The sequence below is a fragment of the Malaya genurostris genome, chromosome 3, assembly GCF_030247185.1.
Source record: "Malaya genurostris strain Urasoe2022 chromosome 3, Malgen_1.1, whole genome shotgun sequence".
Classification (NCBI taxonomy): Eukaryota; Metazoa; Arthropoda; class Insecta; order Diptera; family Culicidae; genus Malaya; species Malaya genurostris.
In genome coordinates, this window is record NC_080572.1 from 68,835,764 (window position 1) to 68,850,903 (window position 15,140).

General features: G+C 35.8%; 1 protein-coding gene across 7 annotated transcripts in view; it reads right to left on the reverse strand.

Moving 5' to 3' along the window:
• Positions 1–15,140, reverse strand: part of LOC131439150 (hexokinase type 2) — a 58,370-nt gene that overhangs the window by 21,926 nt on the left and 21,304 nt on the right. The window contains exon 1 of one of the 7 annotated variants that reach the window (XM_058609829.1): positions 4,986–5,405. The exons of the other annotated variants lie outside the window; for them this stretch is intronic. Within the exon in view, the coding sequence (XP_058465812.1) occupies positions 4,986–5,015 (30 nt within the window). The 5' untranslated portion in view covers positions 5,016–5,405. Of the gene's footprint in view, positions 1–4,985; positions 5,406–15,140 lie in introns of those variants that run through there. 7 annotated transcript variants of the gene reach the window in all.

The window sequence follows — 15,140 nt, forward strand, 5'->3', positions numbered from 1 at the left end:
ATTGAAAATGTTGATCTGCCAGGCCGTCTGGCATCGAACGGAATAGGTGGAACTCAGAAGGGGCGACATCTGGGGAATACGGCGGGAGGGGCAAGACTTCCCATTTCAGCGTTTCCAGGTACGTTTTTGACCACTTTTGCGACGTGAGAAAGAGCATTGTCGTGTTGGAGGATGACTTTGTCATGTCGCTCTTGATACTGTGGCCGCTTTTCTTTTAGCGCGCGACTAAGACGCATCAGTTGCGTTCGGTACCGATCTCCTGTGATGGTGTCACCCGGTTTTAAGAGCTCGTAGTAAATTGTTATTCATCTTTGAAGGTTTTTTCTCTTCCACCGTCATGTTTGTCTTCGACGTCAAAATCACCATTTTTAAAACGTTGAAACCACTCCCGACACGTTCTTTTATTCAGAGCAGCATCACCGTAAGTTTCTGAAAGCATTCGATGTGCTTCAGTTGCATTTTTGTCGAATTGTAACAGAAAAGTAAAACTTCCCGCAAATGGCGAGAATTGGGCACATAAACAGACATTTTCGAGCGTGAATAATACGAAAACAAGAACAACTGTCACTGAAATCGCGATGACAATTCGTTAGGCACTGTACACACTCACTTTAAAGGCATTATCATCTATGTATTTTAACCAGCCTCAGCCGGTACAGCAACTTGTCGGAAAACGGCGGAAGCAAAGTTGTACACCTGATACATTTTTGTGACCTCACTTTTCTCCAAGATAGCCAGCCCAATTCAACGACACAGAAAAATGGTATTGTAGTCCCATGCAAAATTTGTGTATTTTATCGGAACCCGGAATTACAGTGTGAAGGTTTCAGTTTCCGATTCCAGAAGTACCAGGAACTCAGGTAAACACCTCCAAAAATACGGATCTAACATTCATTTCTTAGAGAAAATTGAACCGATTTTCTCAAACATGGTCTTATAGGTTGCTATGGAATTTTATCCGGGTCAGGCTTCCTGTTCCGGAATTATAGGATGAAGAAGGTTGTAAATTACAAACTGTCATTTAAGATGACGGTAAAGACCGTAAAAACTCTATACTATTTTTTTTCATTCAGATTGATTCGAGTTGTTCACAAAAGCACACTTCAGCGTTTATGTCACATATTCGGCAATATTTCTTAAACCTGGCGCATTGACAATAATACATTTGAACGTGATCATAGGTCACTATCTGAAATAATTATGCGGATGAAAAAAAATTGACGATTATATCTGCGAAACTTGACGTGTCAGCCATATGATCTTCGAGAACGACCCAAAGCCCGATTTTAGTTTCGAACTAGTCAAAAAAATATTGATATCAGTTAATCCATTTCCCAGAAAATTGGACGGTAATGAGTTTCGACGCTTACGTCACTTATACCATTATATCAGTGGAACCGTAAGTGACAATCATTGTTAAAATCAGTTCAACCATCTCTGAGAAAATTGAGCGTTTTTTCGATTACGTCTCTTATACCATCATATCTCCGGAAACAGAAGTGACAGCCATTTGATGGGTGATTAAAACTGATCCAATACATAGGTTTTGAAAGTTTACGGTCTTACAAATTTACTTTGCTGTTCCGATTCAGGGAACAGTAGTCAAAAAATTGGTGCATTACAAAAGGTTTTCCGATAATAGAAGATGTTTAGATCTTTCGAACAATTATATCAATTGTATGATTGTCAATTGTCACATACACACTTTGTTGTCATGTAAAACTGAACAGAACGAAGTCTATGTATATTTTCGTTGCGAAGGAAATGCGCATTGATTTGCTTGTGTGAAGTGTGACTGACTTGCCTTAGTATTCACGAAATGTGATCCGTGTGTGTTTCTGTAGTATTCACGAAATGTTGAATTTAGGTCAGTCAGTGAAACAAACAACGGAACGAATGTGCGATGATCGACAGGTGAAAGTAGTACTATGACGAGCGTCTGAAAGGGGAAACATTAGATACAGCGAACGGCGAAGGAATCGATCTAGGTCAGTGATTCTGAAAGGAGTCGATATCGACTCCAAGATCGTAGGTAAGGTAACGCCTAAGACGTTACGCTTCAGGATAAACTAACTAGATTGGACAAAGCAACGATGGATAGAATGTAATGTTATCGGTTCATAATGTGCGATTAAAATAGCGAGCATCGACAGTTTTACGAGACATTCAGCTTTATGGCTTCACTATTGGTGTTGATTTTAACATGGCACGTAACTTTGAGATGATGATGGAAGCGTACATCAGACTGAATGTGCAAGTGTATGCGGATCGGACTAAATACATGAGAGGAAGAGGCTCTAGAAAAGAAACAATACACCTTCCATCATGAATGTAATCGCCGAGTATAACACCGACAGAAAACTACAAAGTGTTTTTGAATCGTTTATGGCGGAGTTCAGAATCAAATCGGAGCGTATAGATGGCGTAGGAACACGGATTGACACAGTCGCTAGGAGGAGCACCTTTCTTACCCATAGTCAAAATTGGATGACTGCAATGGCTGTGCCGGGTGACAACTTAGTGAAAATAATTTTTAATTCTTATACGGCGCTCTTCACAAGTGTCACGTAAAAAGGATATTTGTTAGTATACATTTCAGTGATTTCGCACGAGATTTAGTATGTTCCACGCTGAAGATGCTCATTTATTGAAACTGATTTCACAGGCTAAAAAGTAATTGGACTAGCAATAACTTTTCGATTTGAAAATGACTTTTACAGAAAATAGCTAATGCTAGTCTTGAAAGACAAGAAACAACAACATGAGAAAGAGAATTTTGGAAGATTAAACAGTGAAAAAAGCAAAACTATTAAAACAAAATTTTGTTGGTTGAACAAAAGAGTCTATAAAGTGAAGTAGAAAAATTTAAACAAAGTGTTATTTTTGCAGAAGTAAGTACGATTCTTACTTTGTACATGCTTATTCCAGCTTTTCCGGCTGCGTGGCAATATTGCACGTAATAAATGTTAAAATTCGAAAGTAGTGTTAACTACATGTTCGAACTTGTTTGTTTTTGAGAAGATACCATAAACAACAGACTTTTCTACATTTTATTCATATGCCCCATTGAAAGAATCTGGTAATCACTAGCAAGATAAAAGAAACTCTTTGATACTCTAGCCTTTTACGACATGGAAGTAGGAACCCAGTGGATCTATTCTTGGCTGTATTTTCGCCGGATTCCTCGCTAGGCGAAAGATAATAAGTACTTTCAATCTCGTAGTGAACTCCTTCAGCGACTAATTCGAGTACGTTTCTGATGAAAAATTATCGTTCCGATGTTTTCTTTGGTTCTACGCTGCCAGTGTTCAATTGGGTGAAGTTGCCTATCCCATGTGTACGGTAGCCCTGAAGTTTACATAAAAACTAAGAGAGAGATAAAAAAATTAAAAAAATCGGTCATCTTTTAACAGATAACGATAACGAATAACGTTATTACGCAATTGTTCGTTACATGTATGATACTATTACAAAGCTGGAGATATTTTCTTTCATTCTATAAGCAAATTTGGTAAGTGAACGTGATTAACGTGTGTTATTAACAGAAGAGAAAGTAAACAAAGAGAATCTCTCATTGGTTTATGTACCCTTATGAAATGTTCACGTCGAACTAAGCAGTTTCATAATATCGATTCGTCTCATGCTCGAATAGTTGTATTCTTTTCTAAACATTTTTTGCCGAAAGCAATCAATATACGTCGATACTGAGCACATTTGTACAATTAAAATATAATATTAACAAAGTTTGAAAATTCTTTCAGTGGATGTTCAGAGCTTTGGCCGAAAACTCATTTCAGCATGGTTACAATCCCATTTTCTTAACCGATCAAAAGGATACTTATACTTATACATGGTAATTAATTGTGGATTAAAAGGAAACCAATTCTCAGTATATATGCAATTTATAGATTAGTTTTTATTATCATAAAGTTGAAGTAATTTTGTATTCAGGCAAAAAATAATATTCAGGCAATAAAATAATATCTAAATAGGTGACATTATATTAGCCCCTTTGCTAAAAGATGAAAGTCAAACTTGAGTACAAGTTTGGGCAAACTGGGGTAAAACTCTTATTTCGCATATTGATGTTTGTTAAACATTTACGTGGTCTTTGTTTCTGGTTGTAAAAGGGGTCGTAATTAAGAAATTTGATTTTTGACCATCTCGACAAAAGTGCGAAGCGAATAATCTGAAATCTTCACAATCCTAGAAGCTGGTTGCAATATCTATTATTTGTTAAACATAAATGTGAGATATATATCCAACATATTGATATTCGATAGTATTGGTCTGGTAGCAATAACTCAAACCCTAAAATATACAACTCATTAAATTTGGATTACCGATCTTAGCTGTTCAAATCTTGGTAAGTGATTTTATCAGTAATATTAACGTCTCATCGCAGCGGTACCTTGAAGTACGGCTGTCAACCAATGTGAACATATGTTTATCAGTTGAATGAAAATGCTCGGTTATTCGATTGTTCAAAACTCGTCAAAAGATGCAAACATTACTGAACGAAGCTTAGTGTGCACTGGCAAGTTCGATACCATACTAAACCAGTCAAAAAGAACGACCGTGACGTCGGCAGATAGAGACATCAGCAGTCGTAATAAAATCGCCGTTCGGAATTGGTTCTTTGACGTACATACAAGAGATGCGTTGCACTGCCACATGAGATTATCACGCGCGCCGAGATGAGCAATAATAACGCGCGTGTTTTTTGCGTACTCGTGGTCCCGTAGCGTCATTTGTTGGGGTGTTTTAATTCTCTTTCTTCTCCGATGTACCAAGTCCAAGGAGATTTGGAGGTCACCCATAGCAGTAATTTTCTAAGAATTTTTGCTTGTGAAAGTTTTTTACCACATTTTATTGCAATTGTCAGTGAATTTAATGTCACATTTACTATGATTCAATAAACCCATATGGTTACGATTACTATAAATTCACTTGTCGACTTTAATCATGCACTGTCGTTTGTTTACCTTACTAAAGTTATCCTTTATGACTCCCATATTGATTCTAATAACTCCGGAGCGTAACACTATTAAATTTTGGTTTATCCGCAATGTCACTTATATTTCTGAGGATTGGTATGATTATCGAAACTTAAATGCTCACTGAAGGAATTATATAAATTATATATTAATCAAAGATCCTCTACAATTCGCGACAAAAATCTGGTGATATGATCTTCCCGGATCCAGAGTACGATTTGAAATGCGCTTATCGGCCTGTTTGTGGGATTGTTTTCCTGTATCACTATCTCGTTGAACTATTTTACAAAAAAAATCACTAGCCGTGTGTGGCGCCCGCTAACGACTACTATTGACGGATCTAGCTGCTTCGTATGAAAGCTATAACATGAGTGAGTTTAAGTTGTAGGACTATCCACTTCGTACTGGCACGAAGCAAAGATTTACACACAAAAAAAAACAAATCGCGACACACAATCTGTGGCGGTCGCGTCAAACTTTCATCTCTCTCGGTACCAAAGTAAATACAGTAAGACGAACGAAATGACTGATCTTCCGTGCGGGATCGGAATTCTACTTATATATATAGCGGAGCAGTCAGACGTAGTGATTATACCGGTCGCTATACCAAACGAAGTCCGATCGATTGCTGGGAGGAATAGTACAATTGAATACATGCAATTAATGTCACATTACTGTCATGACTAATACCACTAGGCTCTGTTAAGACAGTAGCACAGTATACATAGACGATATAATCGTGAAATTGTATGCAATGTTTGTGATTTATTCGTTATGCAGTGGATCCCAACCGACAGTTAAAACGCATATTGTTGTTCACAGTGTATTTTGTGGATTACAATATTTGAAAATTTATGATTTCGTTTCTAGTGACAGTGTGCTAATGTTGAGTCTGTTGAATATGCAATTTATTCTTACTTAACATAACAAATACCCGAACTGTCAGAAAAAAGATTTTTTTGTTGTCCAACATAACCAAGAGGACTTCAGACAGACTCGTACAACATCTTTCTACAAATGGTCACAAAACTATCCGTTCTTAAAGTATGTATTGCCAGTATAGAGATAATCTTTCTGTTTCCTGTTGAAAAATACGAATACGAATGGAACGATAATAAAAGAAACTTGTTATCACTGCGATCAATCGTTGAAATACAACTGGAAATTTGAAATATGATTTTTTATGTATTCACAGTTGTCGTTGTTTCGGCAGTGCTTATTGACGTCATTACTTTTGCTTATCTCTCTAATGCAGTAAACTTCACTCTCTGACACACACAATGTTTGCTGACGGCCCGAACGGGCAGCATTCAGTCATCACAAGTTTCTCTTCAATCGAGGCTCAGTTTAACCACCGTCAGTTGATCTCTTGAAGTAACAAAATATCTCTTTCAATTGTGTGAGAGCGGTCTTCAAATGATGTTCATGGAAACATTCGAATTGATTCAAGATAATAGATGAAAGACAAACCAGATAGCTGAAATATCAATCACAGAATACACATAAATTAATTGTTTCCTCCTTCAGTTTTCATTTTTTATACTTTACTCCATTTATAATTCTATTAATTCGAACCTGCTTACTACCAAGAGTGAAGACAATGAAGGACCTACACTACTTGGCACTCGAAACTGAGCAAGCAAAACTTCAAATGACTAGGTACGATTATTCAACTGACGATGAATTCCGGGAGCTTCACTTGAAAATGGCAGCAAAAGTCATATGAATTAGTAGGGATATGCTGACGGTCAACGGCCATAAATTTCAATTTCATCATATATTATTCGATTGAAAATGAAATTTTACCGCACTGATCACAACCGGTAGTACCATGTTTTGAGGTAGTCGTCAAATTGAAGTTCCAGTTTGATTTTACTTTGCGGTTATCAAAAAATTTATCCGAATTCAATTTTCGTTCACCTACCAGATTTCTGAGATACGAATATGTTACAAAAACTGCAGCCCTACGATGGTATTGCTCATTTTGACGTAATGCTGACTAAATTAGTATTAAGTATTTTATTACCACATAAACAAAAAACAGACAGGTTAATACAAAACCAGAGCTTAAAATTGTCACGCATTCTCAATGAAAGAAACCATTCCAACAGCGACACTTTCAATATTTTACTCTCATTCATAAATGACCGAAATCAGAGCAATTTCGTTCCTTATTGAAAAAATGAGAAAGTATAATTGCCAACGTCACTTTTTCCTCTATGACAAGACGAAACCAAACTAACGTTTGCAGGGAGAATCAGCAGAATTTCAATTCTCATTCTTTCATCGATGTATAGAAAATCTGTGACGCTTGGCTATAAAGAGTTACTAAAATATGACAAATCGAAGTAATTACATACATCCCAGAACCTCTTTGGAAAACAAAGCTACATCAAATTCGAGCACCAACAGGTTAAAGTCGTTGTATAATCTTTTTCTGTCATTTTTGATTCTCAAAGCTTCGGTTGAATGCTGACACTGCATACTATGGAGTTTTCACATTTTCGTTCTCACAGTTTGCAAGCGAAGCTGAGAGTGACATTAATTTCTCGTCATTTTCGTCTATTTTGAGTCAATGAAAATGACTTTTATTAGCTCTGAACAAAACACATTTTTCTTTTGGTCGATTTAATATGTCAAATATAATAACGATAAAAATTATCGCAATCGGCGAAATGTCCGCAACGTCAAAATTTCAAATTGAATTGTTTATCAGATATGCTGTCGGGATATGGTCGTTCCAACGGTTTAAATCTTATTGGGTTTGTTTATCACAAATTTTGTGAATGACTGGGTCTCAGACATGCATTATGTACTTAATATTTTTGAAATACTTACTCTTGAAAAATTGCAACTCATATATGAGTGCCTTTTTTTTAGGAGTGATGACTTGATATCAAATCAACATTTAAATCTGAATTTTCTTTCTGCGACGTTTCCCCCATGTGCATCTGTCAAAATGTAAATTAAGGATCAAGAGTAAACCAAGTTAACTTGTGTTGGTAATTTGTGTATTATGTGCATTTTATTTGGTACGTATGCCATAGATCTGTGTATTCATATATGCAGTGCACTGAGTTTATCAAATTGGATTGCACGATTGAGATTCAAACAATCTTTTTTCACAATAATTTATTCTCAAATGAATGTTAAGCCTGACATCTTGAATGAAATATCAGTTTTGATCAATTTTTCACCAACGTTTGATGGAAAATTGCTTACATTTTATGAATGTAAATTTTGATTACCTAATAAAAAAGTTAGCAACACTGCTTCAATGCATTTGTATTAGATTGCGCTACACAAAATAAACAAAACTAAATGTTTTCTGTTACAAAAGCAGTTTGCCGAAAAAATAGTTTTACGACAACATTCCATATCCATTGCCTTTCGCGAGTTAAATTCAAGGTTCCTTTTTTGCCGGATTACTAATAGAAGGTACGTAAATCTTTATATTGCAATAGTTTCTGCAAGAGGAAATCCATGTGTGTTTGTGTGGAATGTGTTTGTTGCTAATTAAATGTGTCAGTGGAAGTAAGCTGAAACTGAAATAATTTTTCTCGAGCAGTTTTAAGGAAAACGACTAAGACTAAGATTTTCGCTTTTCTTGAATTGCAATTTTAAGCAGTATGAACCGATTGGTTTATTTTTAACCACATGGAAAATTTATTGTGCAAAATCAGGAAAAGAAGCGCCGGAATTTGTTTTTACGCACACATTGTAGGCATTACTCATACGCTTGCAAAGAGTCTTGCTCCATGATTTTTTCGTGCTGTGTGGGAATAGTAGGAATAGTCTTGGATATACGAATACATCAAATTTGAACACATAGTAGGGAAAAAATACTGCATTCGTTAGAATCTTCTTATACTTAATACATAATTTTACATGACATAATATAATACATAATTTTACATGGCGGTTTTAAATTTCAAAAACACGCAGGAATAAGTGAAAAAAAATATTAAAAGAAGACCACAGTTAATAAAATGGAAATTTTGTTTTCATCCTCAAGAAGGTTACTTTTCATCCATCTAGTGAAAAAGATTTAAGAAAATAATTGTTTAATATCGCTTTTGAAAAAAGTGATTTCATTGACCAACATCTTTGTTCAACCCGTTTTAAATACCTTTATTTGATTAAAGCAAAAATTAACATAATCCTGTTCAAAATATTCCTATCAAATCAAATGAGAGTTAATTTACTCTTAAAACTTTTGAATGAAGCCTAGCGAAGATGCAAACTTTCACTGAGCTGCTATTCGCTTTAACTAAAATTTAACCTGTAGCTTTAAGCTTATAACATTGGATAATAACAATGTATCACAAAAAATTCAATTAAAATATTAACTCTTAGTTAAAGTTAGTCTTAAAGTTCAACATTAGTTCTCATCCGTTAGATGAATACTAAATGTATCAGAGGCGAGTATGTTCGTTGCCATACGACCAAGCAGTGTCACTTTAAGTGTCCTAAGGTTCATTCACACGGCATATTTTGATTGTATACATTTCTGTTTTTTTCCACTGTATAAATCGATATTTTACCATATAGCACGGAGAAATCGGACTAAAAAGCCAAAGAGAATTTAGACTCTGTCAGCTTCTTTTTTTTCTCAATTGTCCGATGAATAGAGTAGAGTAAAAATTCTGTTGTTTTTGTCTGCTTGTTTGTACATGATTCATTACTACCCTGCTCGGTCGTGACGTAAATTGGTTAGACCTACGCCAAATAACAGAGCTGGAGAAATTTAAGATACAAAGTAAGATACAAATTTTCTAAATAATAGACTAGAATTTAAATTTTACAATATGACACGAATGTGCTGCTACCATGACAACGTGGTTGAAGTGCTGACGAATCCAGAGTATGACTAGAACGATCAGGTTTGAAACAGTTATGCATTTGATGATAATTCCATCGGAAAAAAACTAAACATCAACTTATACTATTTTTTTCTTTTATTTACTCTCCTGTCACAATCGCTGCCAATTATGATGCGCAGTTTGCTCGCTATTATTTTGTTTTTCCTTGATCCCGCTATGTTTACAACTGTATGGTTTTCATATTTCATACAGTGGGGATGATTGTCGTGCGTCCTGAGTTAGTAATTATATATATATATATACTATCAGTAAATAATTATAAACTAAAAACTTATTAAAAATCGGGTTTTCTCATTTAGGATCCCTGATATAACAATTATTTGCTTGTATAGATTGATTTTTTTTTCACTTCTATATCCAAAATGTATATGGAACGGTAATACTAAACAGATTTCAGTGCTTATGTGGGTTGTACCCTTTATATTCACGGGAGAACAAATAGCGAGGCATATTTGTAAATAAACTACAAATATTAAAGAAAATAGCTGATTGTGATATGATGTGATAATTTATTGATTCTAAACAAACTATCACTATCCGAAAAGCAACCAAAAATTGTTCACGTCACCTTATTTTAACGCAACGATTTCGTAAGAGCTTATCATATTGTTTTAATTGTATTTATTCAACTTTTCAATTTTATTCGATCATCATCTAGTGAAAATGCGTTACGATTTCCAGACACAATCAAATCCATACTACGTCGACACCACCTGTAAACTTGACTAATGACCTAAAGTAGTATGTACGTGCCTCTATGTTGTTATTTGCCCCTGTTCGGTTTGATAAGCAATCTTCTGTAGAAATTTATTACACATATAGACTTGACCATCGAGAAGCAAAAGTTATCTCACAGACCAACAGACGGGTCATTCGATATTATTTGCCCTGTAAACATCTGAACTGAATGAATTAATAATAAATGAATTGATTCTGAGTGCCGAATCTGTTTGTTTTATTCCCGCATGATTTTCAACGCGGTCATATTGTCTGGTTTGTAACGCTTGCTGATAATAATACCAGGCATTTGACGCTGATAATATTCAACTTGGGGTTACAAAAGTTACAAATTTTACGGGTGATTGTCCGCGATTCGTTTGTGGAAGTTATTCGGACAGATGACATTGGCAAGCGATATGCTAAAAATACTCACACTACATATTATGATGTACCGTTAAATTTTTGTTGGGTGTGTATTATTATGCAAAACATTTAATTTGTTGTTTATCACAGAATCTGAATAATATCGGGCAGCTTTTGAATATTTTTCACCATGTCCTCTAACTCGTGTTAGTACATGTTTCCCCGAAGTTTTATCTTGCCAGCGATTTGATCTGTAATTTCAACTATAAAAAGTGTCTCCTTATTGTCATTCTTACTGTTTGTGGTGTTAGTTTTTGCTGATATGTCTTCATGTATATAAAGACAGAATATTGTTAAATATAATCGCCATTTTTCGGTGCGAATGGACATAAAAAAGAATTTTACAACAAGTATCTGACAACTGCAATCAAATTTCTCGGCTGTAAAACTGCATACGATGCGAATTAATGTAATGTTGATGTTTACTTTAAATATTATGTCTTTATATTTTTACAGCAAATACGGCGGAGCCTTAGAGAGCAAATTACGAGTATGTAATGTCAGAGACATAATCGCGATTGATATAGGATTGCATTCGAATTATGTATAGAGATTCAGGAGTTTGATGGTAACCATGTTTCTGCAGCTGATTTTTTGAAATTCTAAGTACTTTCTATATGTTAATCTCGGGTTCATTGGATTTATAGAGATCCTGAAGAGGTCAATTTGAGTACTGTAGACTACTTTGGCATTTAATACTTTCGGAAAAGCTTTTTAAACATACCGTTGTAGTGCTGAAAGAGACTTTGAGATACGAGGGGCACTTTAACGCGAATTCAGTCCTAAATAGACGAAACACTATTACAATTTGTTGCATGCATCCGAAGTAAGTAAATTCGAGTGAAGAATTTAATCCCTTGAATAATTTTTCGAAGTATTCTTCTGTTGTCATACAATATTTTATTTTTGTTGCCAAACAATGAAGTTGTCCTTCCGGTAAGTGATATATTGAGACTAGCGTTCAGTTCGTTTCCTCTTGATTAGTAAAGTAATTGCAACGAATAATCGAACAAGAAGAAAGTTTTTGAAAAATCAAATCTGCAGCCATTTTGTTATACCTCGAAGTGTGAATTTTGTGATATGAATCAACCCAAATCAGTGTTCTGTATCCCCAAAAGGATGCTGAACGGTCTGAAGGTATCAAAATGCACATTTCATAAAACCTCAAACCTGATGAGCTATAAACAACTAAGTAGTGTATTAGAGCAAATAAATTTACTGGTAATGGCTTTAACTCCACTGGAATTCATATAATATGAAGATTATGATGTCTCAGCTCGGCGAAGACCGGTTATGCCGAAAAATAGACATACTTTCTGTATATGCCTGCAATCAATCGCTCCAACTCCTTAAACTCCTGTAGTCATTCAGTCATCGGCACGGAAATAAACTTTGATTTGGGAGCTCTCGTTTTAGTGGCCTTTTACAACTTTGAACAGAAAAACCAGTGGATCAATTCGTTCTTGTGATTTGAGTCATATGCGGATCTCCAAAGTGTTTCAGTTGGCTGACCTGTATTACAAATTGAATAAAGATTTCAAGTTCGAGCTCAGTGGACGATTTTCTATCTTCTTTTGAATTATTGGTTTCGAAGAGTTTCTGATTATCTAGATCTCATTACTCCAGTTCTAGTCCGATGGGTGGATTGGTTGTTTCGACACGTATTTGAGACGCATAGTGACAAGAGGCCAATTCAGCCCAAAACCAAAGACATCATATTAACAAGATATCCAGCTCTCACATTTTCCGAACAAATCGTTGGTAACATATGTTTTGAGAGCATGGCGCCCTCAGTCCGCATCGAATCTTGTAGTACTGCGCACCCATACAATTGACATGATATGTCGAGTGTGATGCCGTGCGATGGCGTTGCTGAACTGTAGAGTCGTTGCCTCTGCTAAAGGGTAGCAACCGGTTTCGCAGACATTCTATATCGACCGTTTCATTATTGTTAGTGCCAAACGAAAATATTAGATTCTCGACCACAACTTCATATGGTCTGCCTAATGATAATTTTTTTCAAGAATTTGGAGATCTTCTTTGTCCGGAAATGTTCGACATGAAAAGCCAGATCCAGATAACTGTTTAAAGTTTTCGAGCACTTATTGTTTGTCGTTTGTTCTGGTACAAGAAGCACGACTTTTTGTTGGGGAATTTTACTTGTCATCACAGTTGGCCACCTTTTTCTCTTTGTACGCTTTTTGTCCTAGCCTCTGCTTCACTTTTTGGATGTATGATTTTGACTTCCCAACTTTGCGAGTCGCTTTTCGCAAAGCAAGATTGAGACTTTTTTCAATCATCGCTACCACCCTCCAATCTTCAGATTCACAGTCAAGGGCTGAAATGTTAAATAATTTGCAAATACAAGTTGCAGTTTCTTGACAAGATCGCGTACCGATATTCGGACTTTGCTACCGTTCGTACAAAATGCGCTTCCACACTTCCAATTGATTTGACGTCATTTTACTGAATACAACAAGAATGAAACAATATTGTTCCACGAAACAAAGTGAAGAGAATCACTTGTTATATAAGTGAAACGTTTCAGCATGGAATATTTCAAAATCTGCACTGAAAGAAAAGCAACCGAATTTTTCCGTTGGCAGGCTTTACTTTTTGGAGGTTAATTAACTTTTACTTGTAGCAAACAGATTTGTGTCTTTGCTGCAAACAGGATAAAACAAAACACAAGACGTTTGAGCATTGATCGATTTGCGAGCAATTTTTACGCTTCTACAGAATCCAGATGATATCAGGATTGAGAAATTGAGGATTAGGCTATGACATAATTATAAAGTTGTATCAATTTGTAAGGAAATGAGAAACTTATTGGAACGACATTCAGGAAATTTAATTGTAAATGCAAAAAGTTGCGATTATAAAACAAGGTAACGGTTTTCTGTGGATTTGTATCATACTATATTTAAAAGGAATAGCTGATCTGAAAAATATGCTAAGCAATGCTAATTTAACAGTATTCCAAATTGCGTTATTATTGCAAAACTGAAATACTGTTTAGAATATTGTATCTACTAAGTCGGTCTCATGTTGTAAATGAAGGTATGACCTTTCATGTTCACATTTTTACCGCGGTAAAACGCAATTCCAAGAGCAAAACAGCATTCATATCGAAAAAATATTGTTTCCATTTTTGCATAACTGTGTTTGTAAACTACCTGGGAAAGTTTTTTCAAACAACAACAATCCATGTTGTTGTCAAGTCGATCGATGTCCTCAATTATCAATTGATTGCCATGTTATTGACTTCTATGCAAAGGAGCGTTGTTTACATCACACCTACTGACCATCTTTCTAGAAAGTGCTTGGAATGAGCAAGTCGTCCGAACAAGGGCAAATATCAAACGTCTTGACTAAACACGTGTGTTGGTTTAATGGCTCGAACGCATTTTCCGTAACTCAAAGACTGACAGATTGGGGAGAAGAGGGAGAAAAATTAAAAAAGATCGCCCACGCTGTTTTAATCAGTTCTATTCATAACATTGAACGGTCGTAACTGGGACTTCGAGACGTACCACCTCATGGTGGTCCCCGTTCGTATCCTATCCACATATCCCGAGGAAGAGTAAGAAACAACACCCATACAATCCTAGTACAACGCTGTAGTTGTATGCAACGGCGACCCACAACTACGTCGCCATTGACGACGACTACGAAAAAGTAGCGGCGGCGAGCCTCTAGCGTTGCGATTGGTCGCAATTGCAACAGAAAGAGGCACGTCATACGACCGGGGTGCCAACCGAGACGTCTCGGGGCAACGTGCGCGAGCTCACGATATATCGACGGAATAAGTGCTGTCGGCTTCACCACACCAGTTAGCGTGATGTGGTAATGCAACGATATTTCACTGTTTATTTATGTTTTTCCCTTGTGGGAAGTTTGAACGGATTTTTCGTTTTCAAGTGTTGTAAGTGTAAATGTATCTCATGACTTAGCATGGCTTGCTAGTCTAGGAAACAAATTAAATGTAATACAATGTGAGGAAATATTGCATCATTTCGGTCACGAGTAATTTTCCAAAAAGCTTGTTTTATTTGGAAGGTTTTAACAAGTTTAGTTTTTTATCACTTTACCGATTCGTAATTTCAATTTCTAATAA